At 34.5% G+C, this 21,189-nt stretch overlaps 1 protein-coding gene across 2 annotated transcripts; it reads left to right on the top strand.

Moving 5' to 3' along the window:
• Positions 1-583: 583 nt before the first annotated feature.
• On the top strand, positions 584-16,195 carry LOC100233054 (cullin-1). Of its 2 annotated transcripts, none has more exons than XM_002272159.5 (20): positions 584-785; positions 1,147-1,323; positions 1,417-1,516; positions 11,341-11,526; positions 11,720-11,767; positions 11,852-12,055; positions 12,144-12,221; positions 12,352-12,441; positions 12,586-12,666; positions 12,807-12,869; positions 13,504-13,539; positions 13,619-13,705; positions 13,789-13,938; positions 14,026-14,081; positions 14,188-14,308; positions 14,415-14,576; positions 14,703-14,846; positions 14,939-15,157; positions 15,315-15,482; positions 15,579-16,195. In XM_002272159.5, exons 2-20 carry the CDS (start codon positions 1,184-1,186, stop codon positions 15,678-15,680), a joined length of 2,235 nt encoding a protein of 744 aa, XP_002272195.1. In that variant the 5' UTR covers positions 584-785; positions 1,147-1,183; the 3' UTR covers positions 15,681-16,195. The 2 variants fall into 2 exon arrangements, with proteins under 2 accessions (XP_002272195.1, XP_010649725.1); XM_010651423.3 differs by having other exon boundaries at positions 615-785; positions 1,088-1,323.
• The last annotated feature ends 4,994 nt before the right edge of the window (positions 16,196-21,189 follow it).

The raw sequence follows: 21,189 nt of genomic DNA, 5'->3' as shown, positions 1-21,189 counted from the left end.
TTTCATGAAAGGGTGGACGACGCAATGTTAAAGTTATAGTTTGACGGTTGGTTAATTGAATTGTCGAGGGATTAGTTAGAATGTCGTTGACTCCTCGTACTGTGCATACTGAAGTTCTTCTTGGATTTATATTCTCAAAATCGCATACCTAAAATAAAATGAGAGATCCAATAAATCATCTCATGGATTTTGTTGTGTTAATGTGCAAAGCTTTCCCTTTCAGTTTTCACTTTAAAGATGATTGACAAGCCATGGAATAGAAACTTAAAATAATACATAAAATGGTTATGAATATATTATGTATATTTTAGCATGATGGGACCATGATTTCATGAAATTTATTGATGTCCGGACAATTTTTTTTTTTTAAAATATTTAAAGAATACAAGTGGGGAAAGGGGATATTTGGATATCCACTCCAAAGCCTCCAAGCAAACAAATAAATAAATAAAATGGAAAAAAAATGAAATACCATTTCAAATAACAAACAACATTAAAACTAATTACTTAAAATATTTGAAATTGGATGGAAAAAGATTTAGAACCACAAATAAGGAGGGAAGTTATAGAAATAAGTGAAAAATGAGGCTACTTGTGAAATAAAAGCATAATACAAGGAGTCGAAATCAGAAGAGAGGGACAGACCACATCTCACCCAACTCGCCCTTTCGGGCTTCAACTTTTTTCATCAATGCTCTGTCGGAGTTTCTTCCTCCTCACCTCAATTTCTAGGGTTTCCAATTCTACGCTCCTTTATTAGGGTTCTTCTCCTCCACCAAAATCAGGTTTCGATCTTCTTGTTCTTATTCTTGGTTTATTTTTAGGGGTTTTCGGTGATTTTGGTTTTTGTCGATGTCGGTTTCGTGATGATTTAAGTCGGTGGCCGATGGGGAGCGTCGATTCGGGTGATAGGGGGAATTTCGGGGTTTTGAGTTTGCGGTGAATCATGGGGAAATGGGAAAACTTGGGATCTTTTTGGGGTTTTGGGGGTGGGATGACTTTTCTGAGTTTCTTTCCTCCGGCTTCTTGGGTTTATGATGATTTTAGCTTCTCTGGATGAAATTCTAATAGGGTTTTTGTCGTGCAGAGATTAATTTTGGGTTTGCCATTGCGGTTGGTTTAATGATTTGAAGTTGCGAATTGCAGATTTTGATTCTGGAACCGATAATTGGGGTTTGGCGATATGACGATGAATGAGCGGAAGACCATTGATTTGGAGCAAGGATGGGAGTTTATGCAGAAGGGGATCACCAAATTGAAGAACATTCTAGAAGGATTACCTGAGCCGCAGTTTAGCTCGGAGGACTACATGATGCTCTATACGTATCCTTTTTGTTGGTTGTTTATCTATGTTTATTCTTACTGATTGTTAATAGTCTCTGATAATGTAGTTATTTTCCTTAATTTTGCATACAGTACCATCTATAACATGTGTACTCAAAAGCCCCCTCATGACTACTCCCAACAGCTTTATGACAAATATCGGGAATCTTTTGAAGAGTACATTACTACGACGGTAAAATACATTTCATCCATCTTATCTTTTTTGTGTATATTCATTTTGTTGTCATGACATGAATTTGAAATGTAGTACTCTCAACAACGACACTGTCTGATGTAACTGGGAGCAAGATTCTACTACTGTTATGCTATCTAGTATCACCTAGGAAGGTCCAGTCGGTTAATTGAAATGGGTGTTTGAGATGTAGGAATTGCTGTTAATGTTGGTGTTCATTTTCAGTCAGGACAACTGTGATTTATTTAGTCTGATCTCTATTCCTCTGGAAAGCTGCTGAAGGGGTCTTCTTCCATTAAGGCCAATCATTTTGTCTTTGGGTGGTATAACAATAATTTTATTTTATTTGTTGGCGACTGTTGTATACTTCTTGTGTACATTGGGGTGCTCTTTTAGCGTTTCCTTATATATATATATATATAGACACACACACGCACACGCACACTTACATACGTATGTATGTATATACACCTTTGCTTTCCCTATAAAAAACAATAATTTTATTTGTAATTTAGATCTTATTGGCTTGAAGGGAAGACTTTAGATTGGAGTTGTGGGATAGATTGTCCTCCATCGCCACATGAAGGATTTCCATGCTTATTGCTTTGAAATAAAAATGTTTTGATATTTTTTAAGTGAGAAATTAAGTATCAAACCTTCCCTTCGTAAGATCATCTTGGTGTATTTAGACTTAGGCTTGAGGGGAGTGTTAAAGATAAGATATACACATTATGAATTCAAATCCTAACAACTTAAGTTTTTAGAAAAATTGATAGCTTAATAATATTGGTTCATTGATCATATCCTCCTTCATTGTGTAAAGAGGATTTGGAGTCCATTGATCATATCCTTCTTCATTGTGACAAGGCGAGAATTTTATGGCAGCTGGTGTTCTCCATTTTTGGTATTTAGTGGGTTTCATTTGAGTTGATTAGGGAAACTCTCCTAGGGTGACATGACTCTTTTGTAGATAGAAGGTGGATTAAGGTTTGGAGAGCTGCTTCTCCTTGTATTTTCTGGAAGATTTGGAATGAAATAAATAGGAGATTTCTTGAATGTCAGGAATTGTTAGATCAAAGGTTAAAAAATGTTTTCCTTAACAATTTCTCTATGTGGGTTAGGGTGTATATAGGCAGTGGATATACACATATCGATGAGGGAGTATTTTTTTGTGTTCCCTCTTTCCTTTTGTTTTTTTTAAATTTTTTATTTTATGTCTAGTGCTCTTTGTAAATGTCTTATGTCCTCTTGTGCGCTTTCAACATTTATTAATACATTATCTCACTTATATATTGGTTCAATTTTTAAAAAATTAATAACAATTTTTAAAAGCTGTTTTTAATTGGTTTCAAGAACAAAATTTTGTTTAATACCTCAAATATGAAAAACAACTTTATCAATTTATTATTTGTGATGGTATTATACACTTCCATACAATGCAAAAGTTCTCAAAGTATTTTCTATATCTCCAATTATTCTTTATCAATAATTTGTTAAATATGTCTTTTAAATTAGAAAAATATTCTATGTTTTAAAGTATGGGCAAACTGTTTTAAAAAACAATTTCCCTACTATCCCTTCAACTTTTGGAATCATTTGTAAATTTTAATAGTTCGATATTATTATTTACTGTGTTTTCACTTGTGAATCATTGGTATTTATGATATCATTAAAATTTAGGATTAGCATATTTTTTTTGATAAGTTAAACTTAGGATTACCATATGAGACAAGTGTGTCATGTTTGTGAGAATCGACATCTTAGTAAAGCAACAAAACAACAAGAAATTCAAAGTAGGTTATGCCCATTGTCTAATTTCATGTGATTGAGATGGTCTAAAGGGGAATTTATTGAATAGGTTTTTTATTTTATTCCTTTTTATATCTATTTATTTTTTATCAATGTGTTATTGAGGATAGGTGGTGTATTCATATAGATATCCCTTAGAGATATTAATGATTACTGTTTTGAGGCTTTGCATTGATTTTATTCTATTTTTTCTATAATGGGAAATTCAACCCGACAAGAAGGTATTTATCCCAACTGCTTGGAGCCAAACCTGAGTGATACACCCTCTCTTCTACCTTAGACTACTCAACTACCAGGGAAGCTTGAATCAGGACATGCGGTTCAATGATAGACTGCACTACCATTGAACTACACCTCAAGGGGCTTGCATTGCTTTTATTCTGTTCAATTTTTTTGTAAAGTCATTCCATGTATCAAACAAGAAATTTAGAGATCTTTTGGCAGGTTCAACTTTATGGAGGTTTTCTTTAATTGATTTATTTGTGGTGGTGGTGGTGGTAGGTTGGGTTAGGTGGGTATGGCTTACAAAGAGTTGTAATTCCTTTCTAAACTTTTCCCACTGGATGATGTTTCATAGTTGTTGTTAAGTTTTGAATGGTTGTAGATTCATGGATGGTGGTAATGAATGATCATCACAGCCTATTGGATAAGTTACCTTAGTTATATAAGAAATTGGAAATTGTATTTCTAGTCAGATTGCGTAGGCAAATCACATGGATTGTTTTCTTTTGATAACATCTTCTAAGTTATCAAGAGACTCAGAACCTGGTATCTGTAGCTTGCTGAGGATCTTTTTCTAGGAAAGAGGGTGAGGAGGGTTTGGAGTGCGCTTTTGCATACATTCTTTTGGAGTCTTTGAAAAGCAGAATGATATAATTTTTGAAGATATTGAGATGCTGATCACCAGTTCAGCGTATTATAACTAGAGGATTTTACTTTGGGAAAGGATCAATAGTATCTCAAATAGATTCTTTGTTGTGGATTTTGTTTGTTTTTCTCATCTCTGCACTTGAGAGACACTATTTCACCGGTGAGTTATAGGTACCTAACACATCATACTAACAATTTTCCACAAAGTGGTGATGAAATGTATAACTCCCACAAACTTTTCCATTTTCCAATTATTTGTTGGTAGAGTTGTTTACTCACTTGGAGACATTTCTGGAACTCGTTAGACAATCAACTTGAAATAACTTATGGCTAACCTCTTTTAGAATCCAAACTGTAGTTGTGTTGTTGTTCTCCATCCCTGCAATATTCCCTTCTTCCTACGACATCATCTCTGTAGGTCCACTGATGTAAAGGAAGGACTTGAGCCTGAATTGGTGAATGAAATCACTTTGGAACTATACTGTACTTCCTACAGCTACTGCATGTGCAGTCCAACAGGAACACGCAGCACAAACGAAAATGAACTGCTATACTGTATCCTCCCCTAGCAGTTTTTATTTGACCTTTTCCATACATTGCTTATATTTGAGTGCCTTTGGCCTTTCCTTCTTTTTTTTTTTTTTTTGTGTACATGCAACAAGGTATATATATATAAACAACCTTCCTCTCTTGACTTCAAACTCAACCAATCCACAAAGCCTATCATTAACATAGAATTGTCATTTATGTACATTATAGCACAATCCAAAAGGATACACAAGAAGGAAGATCTCATCAATTGATCTGTCTATTCTGCATTTTTGAATGACTTCCTATATCTTTTTTTTGATAGATTGAATGACTTCCTATATCTTACCTTCCGTAACATCCAAAACACGTACAAATGAGCAATCCGCCAAGCTTTTTTCCACTTCTTCCCCCACAAAAGAACCATGCTAACTCAGGAGATTTCCTCTTATAGAGTAGTGCATTACCTAGACTTCTCCTTTTCATATATGATAAAAATCATTTTACTTTTTGAAGACATTTGGTTTGTCTTGAGGTAGTATGAAAAAATAGAAGATAATGAGTAAACCTAGAATGAGATTTGAGAAAAATAGGTTCTAGGTAGTGTACCTTTGAGGATTCAAATTTTTGAATCCTCTACTTTAGTCCCATAAGCCAGTTTACCTCTTTTTTTATGCAGGTAGTATATGCAATATTACAACAAACACCAAGAGACATATACCAAAACAACTTACAAAAGACCACACTATTCACAAGTTAGACTATCTAAGAAATCCATCAATAATTAACTCTCCATTTCCATCAAAGTGTGAGACCACTACAATAGGGATTTAAGAACTCCTTCAACCTTAATATGAGAGTTATACATTGAAAATCCTTTTGTTGCGCTCTCCATATACAGCAAAACAAACAAAGAGCAGCCATACGACAAAATAATCTTTTCTATGAGTGTTAAGAACTCCTTCAACCTTTCCATCAAAGTGTGAGACCACTACAATAGGGATTTAAGAACTCCTTCAACCTTTAATGTGAGAGTTACACATTGAAAATCCCTTTGTTGCGCTCTCCATATACACCAAAACAAACAAAGAGGAGCCATATGACAAAAAATTATTTTCTTCTTATCTGGCACCTTAAATTTCCACTCTAGGAGGAGATTTCTCATTGAAGTTAGACACTCATTCCCATTTTTAGGCCAAAGATTGCTAAGGGAAGTGCTTGTAGCATTCTTGTCTTTTCATAGTGAATTAAGACATGATCAAGTGATTTTTCATTGTGTTTACAAAGACTATCTGTTGACCATCATCCACCCCCTCTTTATGAAAATATCTACCATTAAAATCTCCCCCCAAATTGCTTCCCATGCAAAAAAAACACAATCTAAGGGGAGCTCAAGATCCTTAAATCTCTTTGGCTAGGAATACTACTTTAGTTTTAGCACATAATGAGTTGTAGAACAACTTTGCGCTAAAACTGCCCCTCTTATCCTCCCTCCAAAATAAAGTGTCCTCTCTTTCTTGTACTCTTGTAGAGTAAATAAGATCCATAAATTAGGCCACATCCTCCAACTCCCAATTTCAGAAGAGCCTTCGTTGCAATATCTAATGGCCTCTGCTCCCTCCCCTTGCCATAAATCTGCAATGGTAGCATTCTTGTTAAAAGCTAGTCTAAAGAGCTTAGGGAAAATGTCTTTTAACCAATCCTCCCTCAGCCATATGACCCACAAAAATTTTGTCTATCTACCAATTTTGATTCGGATAGCTAATATGAGACTAATGCCTCCCATCCTTTTTTGAGCTCATACCAAAAGACTCCCTCACTTCTCGAGTGCACTACCCTCTTTCCCTCTCTCCCTCTAACTCCCAAAATTTTCAAGGATGATCTTCCTCCACATGGTCTCATTCTCAAGAGAAAACGTTCACATCCATTTGCCTAGTAAGGCTAGATTAAGGACCTATAGCCTTCTCATTCCCAACCCTTCATACTTCTTACCCTTGCACACGTTTGACCAGCTCACAAGATGCATTTTTTTCCCCTTTCCCCAAGCTCTTCCCATAGAATGTGTCATAAGCATGATTTTCCCTTGTAATTTTTCACGATTGTGCGGTACTTGGAGCCCCTCTAAGCCAACCTTCCCAAAAGCTACATGAGATTGAAACAAGAGGCCCACAAAACACCCAAGAGATTACAAGCCATCAACCCTAACTTTTATTTTATTACCTCATTGAATAAGAATACAAGGCACGACTTTCAGCAAGACTCCCATAATAAGGTGAAGAATCCCCTATGGTCCCATTGCCAAATTGTGGCATCTTTTTTCCAAGTTTTCTTTCTTATCGGGTGTTTGAATATCAGTAAGGGAGGGGAATTCAATGCTAGATTTCCTTTGACACATGTCTTGTGGTTTTATAGTTTTCCTTCCCTTTTTCTTTGTGTTGGCACTTTGTCCTTGTAGGAAAGCCCTTAATACATTGTATTCACTGGTGGTCCAACCCCTTTTTTCAGTACTTGAAAAAATTTGTTCAACAAACACATTTGTGGTTCCTAGTATTTCAAACTTGGATTTGGATAGTCTAATTTGGTGGGAAAACACTACCTAATGAATTGGATTTTCCTTTTTATGTGCCAACAAATTTCTTGGTCATTTTTTACAAATTTTGTAATTGTTTGCTTTTTGTTCTCTTTCTTCCCATTCCCTTTCAGCCTTTCCTCAAAGAAGGTTAGGGTTCATGGGCTTCCATGGAAGTGGCTTTTTTGCATGGGAGGCTTCTTGGTAAATGATTTGGACAATGTTTTAAAAGGCTATTGTGGCTATAGCCTTAATAGAGGGTAATTGAGGTTTAAGCCTCACATGATTGTGGGTCATAGCCTTGAGGCTATTGAGGCTTAAGCCTCAATTATTCAAAAGGTTTTAATGGGTTTAGGGCCTTCATCGGTTTTTTATATACATTTGTTAAGAGGTTTAAGCCTTTATTTTTTTGTTGTAGTGACTTGTGCTTTATAGGGTTTTGGTATAGATTTATAAGTATTGTTTTGCATCCAAGATTAGGGTTAAACCTTTAAAAAAATAAGGGCTTAGTTGACTACCAATTAACCTTTTAAATGGAAATGAAAGAAAGAGATTAGGATGAAAAATAAAAGAATCGTTAGTCACTGTAGGTTATTTCAGTTGGCTAAGATGGATTGGGTTCCCCCAAGGAGCATATATGACATGATGTCCATCAAATTTAAAGGCTTCGGTAATTCTAAGAGAGGGATAGTTTTATGGCAAGCTGCGAGCATGGCTCTAATTCTGGTTGTGTGGTGGGAAAGAAACGCAAGGATTTTTTAGGATAAAGCAAGGAATTTAGGGTTCCTTTGGGACTCTATTGTTTTCCTTGCTTCCCTTTGGGCTTTCTGTTCCAAGGCATTTAAGGGGATTCCCCTTAATGTGATTCAACTGGATTGGATAGCGGTGTGTACTCCATAGGGTTTGGTCCTTAGTGGGAGGTCGTTTGTTTTAAGTGTATTTTCTTGTAATTTAGTTGTCTTTGGTGGAAGGATTTCTCATCCTTCTTCTTGTACTTCTTTTTTATATTAATATATCTTTGTGGCGTTTCCAATCAAAAAAAATAAAAATAAATTATTATCTTATTATCATTTTTTTTTATCAGAAACGAAGAAGAATATATTAATATAAGAACAAATACAGGAGAGATAAAAGAAACAAAAGAAACAAAAGAAAGAGAAAAAACCAAGGGAAAGATGAGAGGTCCTTCCTACACAAATTGAACAAAGGAGAAATTCCCAACAATAGAACTCTAAAAACGAAGAGAAACCCCATCAATCTTCAAACTTTTGAAATGCAAACCGCAATCCAGTTGAGTTGTAAAACATTTAGAGGAACTCCTCTAAACGCTTCAGTACAAGAAGCCTATAGAGAAGAATAAAACCGAATCAAATCCCATACCATCTCTTCTGTTCTCCCTTTATCCTCAAAGATCCTATTGTTTCTCTCTTGCCACACCATCCAAATCAAAGTAAGGCAAGCAATTTGCCAAAGTGTCTTGCCTCTTAATGAGTTCCCCAAGCCTTTAAAAGTAATAACCAACATGTCCTCAAGACTCCTTGGAGGGACCCAAACCAACCCTACTAGATTGAACAACCTGTGCCAGAGTCCAATGGTAACGGGACAATGAAGAAAAAGGTGGTCAATCGACTCTCCATTTCCTTTGCAAAGAATGCACCATTGAGGACAGAGGCTTTGTAGGGTCTTCTCAATTGCAACTTGTCATTGGTGTTTACCTTCCCATGTGCTACTAACCAAGCGAGGGCCTTAACCTTTGAAGGGACTTTTGAACTCCATAAGAACTTGGCCGGAAGGAACAATATAGGATTTGAGACTTTTGACAAGGCCAAGAAAAAAGATTTCACTGAAAACAATCCTGACGAAGACAAAGACAAAGACCACGCTCTTGAATATGATGAAGAAGGAGAGAAAAACATAGAACTAAGAGAGGACATTAATCTCTGAAGGAGATCAATTTCTGAATCCGTTATTGTTATCTTATTATTGATGGATAAAGGATAAAAAAATCACTTTAATTAATGGATAAAGAAGAAAAATGGATTGACATTAACTTTGATGGAGCGGATATTAGAGCAATTGGATATAATTGTGATTCATTAGAGGATCCTACTTATGATAGTGATGTAGTTTGAAGATTATTTGATAAAAGCATGTGAGAGTTAGATTTTAGAAGAGACACAAAAAACTAAATTAGAAGCTATTGAAGATGACATACAATTAATTTGATTATTATATATTGTATGGTTTTCTTATTATTTAATTTTTATGTGATTTAATTAGTATTTTTCTGATTTTTAAGATTTTTTTCTTTTTATTATTATAAAAGTTGAGGCTTATGCCTTAGTCCACCTCAAGGCTTATGTTGCACCTCATTTGGGGAAAACACGTCAAGACTGCCTTTGGCCTTTTAAAACATTGTATTTGGACAATGGACCAACTTAGGAGAAGAGGTTGGCTGTTAGCTTAACTGGTATTGTTCTGTAAGAGCAATGGAGGATCCACCAACCATATTCTAATCCTTTATGGTAAAGCTAGGAGCTTATGACAGTTGTTATTGTTATGTGGGCCTTGCTTAGGTGTTCTCTTGGTTGGTATGAAAGGTTTTATTGGGTGGCTTGGGAATTTTGAGGGGAAGAAATGAAGTGTAGGACAACCCTGTTGGGCTTGTTTTCAACCATTGGGCAGGAGTAAAATTATTTTTACGTTCGAAGGTATCACTTTGATCAGTCTTTTATTCGTTCCTTTTTTTAGTGCTGAGGATCTCTGGAAAATGTTATTTTGACTTTGTTAGATTTTATGGATCTTTGAGAGTCTTGCCAAAGTGATAGATGCTTTTTCTTTTCTCTTTTTGGTGTTCCTTTTTTTGTTAGGCAATTATTTGCCTATAAAACAAGGTACTTTCCCCAAAGTTGATTGGGGATGAGCTATCATTTTTAGAAGGGATAAGCAAAAAAAAGAAAAAGAGAAATGTTTGGATTGTAGCGAAGATGAGTGAAGAAGATAAAGAACATAGAGCAGAAACTTATTTAACAGTTAATGTCAGAGAGACAGGAAACAGGATTAGTGCTTGACTGATGTGTTACAAATTTTTAAATACATGGAACTTTGTTAAATTCTTTTACTTCTATATTAAATGGCAGTGGTTCTTGTGCTGAAACCTCCACCATATTGCCATTTACAATCCCCATAACCTTGCTAGCAGCACCAGTATTGTTGCATTAGAACATTACCGTTGACCTTTTTTATGAGATGATGGGAATCACCTTCATAGTCATATTGAAAATATCCAACTATATGATGGGAAGGCGTTTCCCCTTGAATTGGCAGATGTGTAGAACCTTTCAACTAGATGGTGCTTTTTCAAAACTATCAAAATGGAATCTATTCCAAACATATATGCCATGGTTCCTTATTTCGACAGGGTACAAATATCTAAAGTTGATGTTTTTAGATATTTGTGATGATTTATTATTAGATTAGTCTTTTGTACTTGAAGAAATTTTAGATTAGTGAATCCATCCTATTGTCACTTGAAGATGCAGGTTTTATATTTTTATATTTTATTTTATTTTTTTTATCTCTTTTTATTATATAGATATATACAACTTTTATCAGCAATTCCATTTCCAATTAAATCCAAAATTTGCAAAGATAAATAAATAGGATTATATAAAAGAGAAGCTAAAAATATTCCAAAATAATCTATACTGACTGAAAATATTGCATTTATAACAAACTCCTAAAGCTCAATTTTTACCTTGGATTTTCTCAATGTTCTTCTAATGCTTTCCAAGTTTGTGGTACTAATATTGCAACCGACAGTTGTACCTCTAATTGCTATATGTTTTGATCTTATCGTGTGTCCAGCTCAACATTATTATTATGAGCTATTTTAAATGTTAATAATTTTGATTGTAATGAACTCTTTGTATCAATTGATTCTTTAGAATCCTCTGCACTTTTATCATTTGCTTCCTTCTCAGAGTTAATTGACTTGTGTTTTTTTTTTCCTTTTTTTTTCTTTTTCTTTTTCTGTTTTTTTGTCTAGGTATTGCCCTCTTTAAGAGAGAAGCATGATGAGTTCATGTTGAGAGAACTTGTGAAAAGGTGGTCAAATCATAAAGTTATGGTTAGATGGCTTTCTCGTTTCTTCCATTATCTTGATAGATATTTTATTGCTCGGAGGTCACTTCCTGCCCTTAACGAGGTTGGGCTCACTTGCTTCCGTGATCTGGTATGTCTTGACTGTATCCTTTTCTGTCATGCCATCTTATTTCCTATATTTGTTATAAAGAAACTCTCTTTCTTTGCACTTTTAACAACTGTGGTTGCTTGGAGTGAAAAATGCTATGTTATTGTTTTTTTCCACAACCACTTTTGGCCTTATATGAACTGAAACATCACTGGCATTTCTATTCTGGTAACAGGTCTACCAAGAGTTATATAGTAAAGTCAGGGATGCCGTGATTTCTCTGGTATGTTTGTGTTATTGCTCCAACCATACAGCACTTCTCCTGAGTTCCTAAATGAGGTCAAGTAACTAAGCTTTATTGAATCAGATTGATCAAGAGCGCGAGGGAGAGCAGATTGACCGAGCTTTATTGAAGAATGTTTTAGATATATTTGTTGAAATTGGAATGGGGCAAATGGAGCAATATGAAAATGATTTTGAAGCAGCCATGCTCAAAGATACTGCTGCATATTATTCTCGAAAGGCTTCAAACTGGATCCTGGAAGATTCATGTCCAGATTATATGTTAAAAGTAAACCTTCAAATATCTTGTTTATTGGATTGATATCCAGATTATTTGTTCCTAGCTGATCTTTAATGCATGTTATTGGGAACTCCAGGCTGAGGAGTGTTTGAAACGAGAGAAAGATAGGGTTTCTCATTATCTACATTCTAGTAGTGAACCAAAGCTACTTGAGGTTTGTTCTTGCTCTTCTCAGAGAAATAAAATATTTTGTGGGTGCTTAGTCCAAGGGACTGAATTCTTATTGCAGTCTTAGGTCTGAGTTTAAAGTTGTTCATGTTGTGTTTTTATTTTTCCTTATTTAGAAAGTCCAGAATGAGTTGCTGTCGGTATTTGCAAACCAACTGCTTGAGAAGGAGCACTCTGGGTGCCATGCGTTGCTTAGAGATGACAAGGTTTGTGCTACTCTTCCATATATTACTATTCAAATATTTTGCTGCTTTGGTTTTTGTTAGTTTACCATTGATTGAAGTTTCTCAGCTCTTGTACTTATCAAAAAAAAAAAAGTTTCTCAGCTCTTGTGTTTCCTGCTGCTTTAGGTGGATGATTTATCAAGGATGTACAGGCTCTTTTCTAAAATACCACGCGGTTTGGAGCCTGTGTCTAATATATTTAAGCAGGTTTGTGACCTTGAACTTTTCTGGGTCCTTTTCATTTAATTGGATAAAAGGGAACCATTTGTGTTGTATCTTTTCTTCTTCTTTGTTTTTTTTCCTTGATTTTCTAATCATATAGTACTCTCTTGTATTCCATAATGCAGCATGTTACTGCCGAAGGTACAGCCTTGGTTAAACAAGCTGAAGATGCAGCAAGCAACAAGAAGGTTTGTATCTTTTAATTTTGCTTTTTTCTCTAGTCATGATCATTCAACTTGGTTTCTGAGGATGTGAAATTCATACATATGAGATATAAGAGTTCAATATGCACAGATACATTCTTTTCTTCCCATTCTGTAGTAATCCTATTTTGCAGTACGTATAGAACCCTGATTGTCACAGAATATATCATCTTTGTAAGAGCGTTAAAAAGGAATCCTATTTCATGCCAAGTAACTCATCCAAATAATTCAAGAATCACCATGGTTGCATATACTCTTGCCTTTGCACTTAATCTAGCAACAATAATTCTGATACTTCGCTTAATGATTGAAAGTGACTCTCTTCCTCCATAATAGTTCTCCAAGGACATAAACACAAATTACTGATTAACCTGATCAAAATGATTCTCTTTGAATGATTAATAAACTTATTTAGCCCATATATAGTCATTGTTTGTGGTATTGACTTATAATTTCTCCTGGCATTGAGACTAAAGATGAAGTTTCTTAGAATTGATATAATTCCCTGGTATACATACATTTTTTTTTATAGGAACCCTGGTATACATACATGCAATGATATATTTGTGAATATCTTATTTTACTGATGATTCTGATGATAATAAATATAATTTCACAGGCAGATAAAAGGGATGTGGTCGGCTTGCAAGAACAGGTAACTTATTACTTTTGAACTTGAGATCCGAATGCATAGTTTTCAAGTGTTGAAACTGACTTAATTGTCTGGTTTTCAGGTTTTTGTTAGAAAAGTAATTGAGCTCCATGACAAGTATCTGGCATATGTGAATGATTGTTTTAATAACCACACACTTTTTCACAAGGTTGGTATTAACAATGGCTGCATATTCACTATGATCTCATCTTCGTATCCCTGAACTAGAATGTTTTGTGCTTTCCTCTATAGGCACTCAAGGAGGCTTTTGAGGTCTTCTGCAACAAGGGTGTTGCTGGAAGCTCAAGTGCTGAACTACTAGCCACTTTTTGTGATAATATTCTTAAGAAAGGTGGGAGTGAGAAACTGAGCGATGAGGCCATTGAGGAAACACTTGAGAAGGTATGTGTGCTCTGTTTGTAGTATTCAATTTACCTTCAATTGGCATGATGTTAAACTTTGTGATTGGATTTTTAAATCCATCTGCAGGTAGTAAAGCTGCTTGCTTATATTAGTGATAAAGATCTATTTGCTGAGTTCTATAGGTAACTTCTCTCATTTTCGGATAATTGCTTTCTTTTCTATCAATTTACCGAAATAGGACTTGTTTTATCCATATAGTTTTGCTTTATTTTTCATGATTGCTGGCAGGAAAAAGCTTGCTCGGCGACTTCTTTTTGACAAGAGTGCTAATGATGACCATGAGAGAAGTATTTTGACTAAGCTGAAGCAGCAATGTGGTGGTCAGTTCACCTCCAAGATGGAGGGGATGGTCAGTGGCTCTATATGAATCCCATGTGTATTGGAATTCCTATGTCTTTATAATCAGATCCTCATGGAGCTCCCTTTTTTCCCTGATTTGCTGTGTTTTCTACCAGGTTACAGATTTGACATTGGCAAGGGAAAATCAAACCCACTTTGAGGAGTATCTGAGCAATAATCCAAATGCTAATCCTGGGATTGACTTGACTGTTACTGTGCTTACTACGGGCTTCTGGCCAAGTTATAAGTCTTTTGATCTCAACCTTCCTGCAGAGATGGTATACTCATAGATCTGTATAGACACAATTATAATTAGAATTTATTCTGCTTATATACCATTTGTAAGGTTAAGTATGTTATAGCAGCTGCTAATATTTTTTTTCTTTTCAATTACTTTGCTTTAGGTTAAGTGTGTTGAAGTTTTTAGGGAATTCTATCAAACAAAAACCAAGCACAGAAAACTTACATGGATATACTCATTGGGTACTTGTAATATCAATGGAAAATTTGAACCAAAAACTATGGAGTTGATTGTGACAACCTATCAGGTAAGTTCTTCATAGAACTTATTTCTAGTCTGTGAAGGGATTTATGAATTGTCAACCCAGAGGGTTGAGCTTTTATTGTTTCTTTTCTATAGGCTTCTGCCTTGCTGCTATTCAATGCCTCCGATAGATTGAGCTATTCAGAAATCATGACGCAGCTAAACTTGACTGATGATGATGTTGTTAGACTGCTCCATTCCTTGTCCTGTGCAAAGTATAAGATCTTAAATAAAGAACCAAACACAAAAACAATCTCTCCAACTGATTACTTTGAGTTCAACTCCAAGTTTACGGACAAAATGAGGAGGATCAAGGTGCTGAGATTCTTTCCGTTTTATTGATCTTGATATATCTTATATTAGTCTCTGCTTGTTTCTTCTGCTGCTGCTTCTTCTGTCCCTGATAGATAATAATCTCCTTTACCTAGAGTGATTTTATGAGAAGGATGAAATGTTACCATGTTCCCTGCAGATTCCTCTTCCTCCTGTGGATGAGAAGAAGAAAGTGATTGAAGATGTTGATAAGGACAGGCGGTATGCCATTGATGCATCAATTGTGCGCATCATGAAGAGTCGGAAAGTTTTGGGTCACCAACAGTTGGTTATGGAATGTGTCGAACAGTTAGGCCGCATGTTCAAGGTATTTATAGTATCTTTATCTGGTCTTATACGATCTGCTATCTGTTTATTTCCTTTGTTTTAATTCATTAGTGTGGATTGAAATTTGAATCCCCAGCCTGATTTCAAAGCAATCAAGAAGCGGATTGAAGACCTGATCACTAGGGACTATCTGGAAAGGGACAAGGATAATCCGAACACATTCAGATACTTGGCATGATTCAACCTTTTTAATAATCCAAATGAAGTGGGTGAAGGTATTGCTGCTGCCAATAGCACAAAGAGGAGGAATCAGCCTGTGGTGGAAGTGGAGTGCAAATGCACTGTAAGTCTTGCTTCTAGATGACTGCCTCTTTTGATGGTTGCTTAGAACCTGGAGCCGAGAATTCTTGTAAATTTTTTCCTTCCGAAGCCAGGTATGGACCAACGTTTCAGATCACCCATGGAGAGAAGTGTAGTTGATTTCCTATTGCATTCCAGTGCACCAATGGTAACAGGCAGGAGCCTTTCCATGTTCGTTACTGCAAACCTCTCTGATGACTCGGTTGATGCTTGTGTCTTAAATTATTTCTTTGCCCTGCTAAAAATGTAGTTTGATTTCACTATCAAGTTGCATTTCGTTTGTCATTTTCGGAAAATCCCAGGCAGATAGCCTTATTTTGAATGCAACCTTATGACTCCGTTTTATCCATTTGTCTATAATTATCTATAAAAAGAACACTCTTAGTTTGTTTAGTGAGGTGACGAAGTGTTCAATGAATACTTGTGCTTTTGTAGTCTTGGGAAATACTCTGTATGCCCCACCCATTTGAAATGATTTCATTGTGTTTTGCTTGGCATTTTGGATGATTCATTAGAAGATGGTCCTTTGTCTTTAATTAGCTTTATTGATTGGTTAGGTTCTTAGTGAGGGTAGGTGTTATTTTTGTAGCCCCTTTTTTTTTCTTGGTTCTGCCTTTTGGCAACTATCGTTTACTTTCTGTATACTTTGGGATGCTCTTGACGCCTCCTTTTTATATATACTCTTTTATTTTACCTATCAAATTTTTTTTGGATGATTCATTTTGTTTCTCATAGCATTTCAAAACTTTGTTGGCCCCTTAGGACAGGTTCAGTTCAGGATTTCATGATCTGGCAAATTGTGAGTTTTTCCTTGTATCATTTTTGGCAGCAGCTCCATTTTCTTTGAATACTTCTGGTATACTGTATTCGCCACTTTATTTTGACACCCTTTATATATTTATTAATATACATGCTCTTATTTGCCTATCAAAAAAACAAATTCTTTGAACATTGTGTTCTAAATGGATGAATTTCTGGCTGTCAGTTTCATGATAATGGTTTGTATCTAAGGGATTTTGGGATGCATTTTTATCACTTATTCGGGTTTAATAGTTTAATACATTTTATTTTCTATTGGAAAAGGAATAAGTATTAAATATGGATAGAAGTACATGAGAAGGACGAGGAATCCTCCTAATTACAAAAACTCATAAAAAAAAAATGTATGATTGAGCTCATCTTTTATGTAAGGAGACCTATACATCAATTTAGTGTCACAATAGAATATACAATATAAGCATCTCCAATCAAAAGAAACCTAGACAAAGCTCCTCTCCTTGCTATTGAAATCCTTTTGTTTCATATGTCAAGTGGAGTTGGACGAACAACATTGAGTGGAATATCTTTAAAGGCATTGGTACAAGAGGTCTAGAAAGAGGAATAGAAGTGAATTAGGTCTCAAAGAGTCTCTAATGTTCTCCACTTATCCTAAAAATTTCTAGTGTTTTTTTCATGCTACACAATCCAAAACAATGCGAGACAAACAATTTACGAAAGGACCTTGCCTTTAATGGAGCTCCCTAAACCTCTATATGAGATGGTCATTATGTTATGTACATTCATGTATGTAACTCGATCCGAACTAGCTTGTTTGAATAGCTTGTGTCATAGTCTAAAAAGCCATCGGATTAAGTAAAAAAAAGATAACCAATTGTTTCTCCCTTCTCCACGCACATGGTGCACTAATCAGGATTAAAGGTTTTGTAATATTTTATTAACCCAGAGCATGTTGTTGGTATTTGCTTTGTTTTATATCACTAACCAAGCAAAGTCCTTAACTTTAGGTAGCCTTCTAGATTTCCACAAAAAAATTTAATTATGGAAAAAGAAACTTGGTTTGATAGAGTAGACATGGTTAAGAGGAAAGACTTCACAAAAATAACCCTACCAAGCTCTTGCATATGGGATTGGATGGAGACAAGCACACACTAGTAACCAATAAGAGTGGACATGAGTCTTCCAAGGTCTTCATTATCCAAGTCTATAAGGTTCCAAGAAAATAAATAGCTGCTACAAATAACTAAGATGAGAAGAATTTTAACTATTACAACTCTATAAAGACTTGGAAATTGTGAACACAATAGTTGATCCCCACATCGGAAATCTTCCCAAAAACGTGTACATGCCACATCATCCACCACAAAAGACACGCGCCTTATTGAAGAGACGCGTTTTGACTACTTTACTTTTTCTTTTTAAACACTTTTATTCTTAAAATTAATAATTGTATATTGAAATTTATATATAATTTTATTACTCTCTTGTTGAATGTTTCTTTTAAATATTTGGAATCTTATTTGTTAATTGAATTATATTTTGGATCATATTTTATAAAATTGATATACATCTTAGGTCAAGTTTCACTTCACTCAAGCGTGTGTCTTGTGTTGCTCCTTGTGCCTAAGCTATAGGAGACTTTTGTGTCTTAGGTGCGTCTTGTGCCTTTTAACTATGGTCTAGAAAAATCTTGAAAAACCTTTCCAAGGATAATGATGAGACCATCTAACTAGAATGCTAGCGTTTCACCCATTCGGATGAGTTCCATAAATGTTCAATATAACTTGATGCCAAAGAGCATAACTTTCAATAAGAAACCTTCAAAGTTACTTTCTTAAGAGAGTATCATTCCTCAAGAAAATCTTTCCAAACCCTAAACCCCTATTCATAATAGACTTGCACATTAGCTCTACCTTTGATGTCATTATTGATGGAATCTTGAAAAGAGATAGAAAATGTGAAACAAGTATGACCGAATTAAAGTTTTGCCTAATAACAAAAATTATTTTTTCCACCCATCCAATCTTCTCAAAATTTTGTCAATAGTTGGATCCCAAAATGGGCATGCCTTCAGGTTCTCTCCTAGTGGAAGATCGAGGTAGGTTAAAGGCAAGTTCCTTTACATCCAAGCATCCAAGCTAATCCTTACTTGTATTGATATTAGAGAGTACTCTTGTCTAAATTGATCATAAGTCCTAATATGTGTTCAAAAATCAACAAGATTAGTTTGAGGTTTTGCAGATTTTCTATAAAAACTTTAGAAAAAAAATGGTGTCATCAACAAAGTGCAAAAGAGATACTCTTGTCGTATTTTTACTCACTAGGAAGCCTTCCAGAACACCACTCTCCTCCGCTCTCAACAACATCCAACTTAAAACATCAGCTCTAATAGTGAAAAGAGAAGGGGAAAGATGATCTCCTTGTCTTAAACATTTTATTGCTTTAATCTTCATCCAAGACCTATATTTTGCACTAAACCTCTTCCTTTCTAATGCATGGTCTAAAAAAGCTCAATCCACATAATCATAAATCTTTTCAAAATCAATTTTGAAGATTACCCTTTCCTCTCCTGAATATAATGAAAATTTAATCACTTTTATGATCTCACAATCTATAATACAACAGCAATTGAACTTGGCATAAGGGTCTGGCCTCTCCTCTATTCCAACTCTCAGGCTACTGCTTCATCCCAATGTATGATAGTAGTGTTTGGAACCCTAGCATCTGCTCTCTACCTCCTCCTTAGTAAAAACCTGCAGTAACAACAGAATTGTATGTACTATTCTTATGTTTAGACATTATTCAATGGATAGAAATGTTAGTGAGTGTGCTTAACGTGGACCAGCAGGTCTCCTATGCAATTATATGGGTTCTCTCTGTCTAGCCTTGTGTCATGAGTGATAGGATTGAAAAGATGATGTCCACATTGGTAGCAAGGTATTGGAGGTTGGGTATCCAGTGAAATACATAGGTCCCAATATCTCCCTCACCCCCATGCTGGAATTGACATTCCTAGCTTTCCATGTCTTGGGCACTAGTTGAATATTGGATGGATAAGGAATGAATTCCCCCATTGGTTTGGATAGGATAGGATAAGTTATCAAAATTTCAATCAATAAAATAAACGATGATATATATGTATATAATAATAATTATTTTTTATATTTTATTTTTATAATATCTTATGGATCATAAATTTAATATAAAATAGAAAATTTCAATTAAAAAAAATTAAATTTGCAGTTGAAAAAAAAGAGTTAAAAATGTATAAAATATATCATAAAAGAATACTAGTATATGTATAAATTCTTTTAATATATTTAACAACACAATGTAATGTTATTGTAATCATGAATATTATTTAAAAATTAATTAGCATATGCTTGGATACATTTCCTATTTTTTTGTTTTAAAATAAAATACTTTTATATAAAAATAGAATATCGTCTATAATTATCTTATGTCTTTAAAAGTCACTTTAAATTTGAAAATTTGATGTAGCAAAAAAAATTTCTATACTTCAAATTTACCTATCAAAAAAAAAAAAAAAGATTCTTCCAAATTTTAAATAATTTTTAAAACCTTTACTTTTTAAGAATTTTTGTATCTTATATTAAAAAAGATACTATTATTTTCTAATATTAAAAAAACATGTAGGAAGTGTACATTTTATGTTTGATGATGATGAGATATAAGTTAAACAATTATTCATCATATTTTATGTTTAATCAAATAATAAGTAATAGAATATATTATTCTAACTTTTTTTTTTCTTATATCCTTTTTACGTAAAATATAATGATATAATAATATATATATAAAGAGATATATACATCTCATGAATTATAAATTTATTTTTTTCATTCATTTTTTCCTTTTTTTTTCAATCTTTTATATAACCCATGTAAAAGAAAAAAAATTCATGAATTATAATTTTTAAATATTTTAATGGTAAATATTATTAACAAACAAATAAATAAATTTATTTACTAAATGACAAATTATAGAATAATTTATAAATAATGCTAAATATAAAGAAAATTTTATACTATTTTTAGTAGTAAATGGGAAGATTCAAATTTTATTTTAAACAAATGTCAAACATATCGTAAATCTTAGAATTTGCTAAACCCTAAATCTTAAATCCCACGCAACGTGCAAGTGCACGGAAGGAGTTATCCTCCGAAGGTTAATAATTTTAAGTTGTCAAGTGTTTGATTAGTCAAATGTGCGAGGGAAAAAAAGGGGAAAACTTGTTGCAGGTCTATTTTCTCCAAGGCAGTGGCATGTAAGAGGTAGAAATTTTCAATGTCTTGGTAACCTTGTAAGGATGGTCTGTCTTTTTCTTGGAGGAAAAATTGACTTTGATTCTATCCAAGTCCCGGAAGACGCCAGAAAACGTGAAAAATTATCCCTTTCTTTCACTTCAATAACGGTCTTGTCCAAACCAATGGAGTCAAGAACATACTCTTTACTCTAAGCCACGTGGCTGAGCAGTGTGGATGTTTGGGGGGGTGGAGGGGAGGGGCTTTGGGGGCCGCCCCGCACTAGGAGCAGAGAGGGTGTTTCTTAAGCAAAGGAGATTCAATGAATGTATGCAGACAAATGCA

This window comes from Vitis vinifera, chromosome 5, assembly GCF_030704535.1.
Source record: "Vitis vinifera cultivar Pinot Noir 40024 chromosome 5, ASM3070453v1".
NCBI lineage: Eukaryota > Viridiplantae > Streptophyta > Magnoliopsida > Vitales > Vitaceae > Vitis > Vitis vinifera.
The sequence above is the reverse complement of the archived record's forward strand: the minus strand, read 5'-3'. Positions and strand labels throughout refer to the sequence as shown.

Excerpts from the sequence above, each read along its gene's own strand:
- LOC100233054 (XM_002272159.5), top strand. The coding sequence starts at position 1,184 with ATGACGATGAATGAGCGGAAGACCATTGATTTGGAGCAAGGATGGGAG. Across the intron at positions 1,324-1,416 it reads GACTACATGATGCTCTATAC|TACCATCTATAACATGTGTA; the intron begins GTATCCTTTTTG and ends TTTTGCATACAG. Across the intron at positions 12,056-12,143 it reads GTCCAGATTATATGTTAAAA|GCTGAGGAGTGTTTGAAACG; the intron begins GTAAACCTTCAA and ends TGGGAACTCCAG.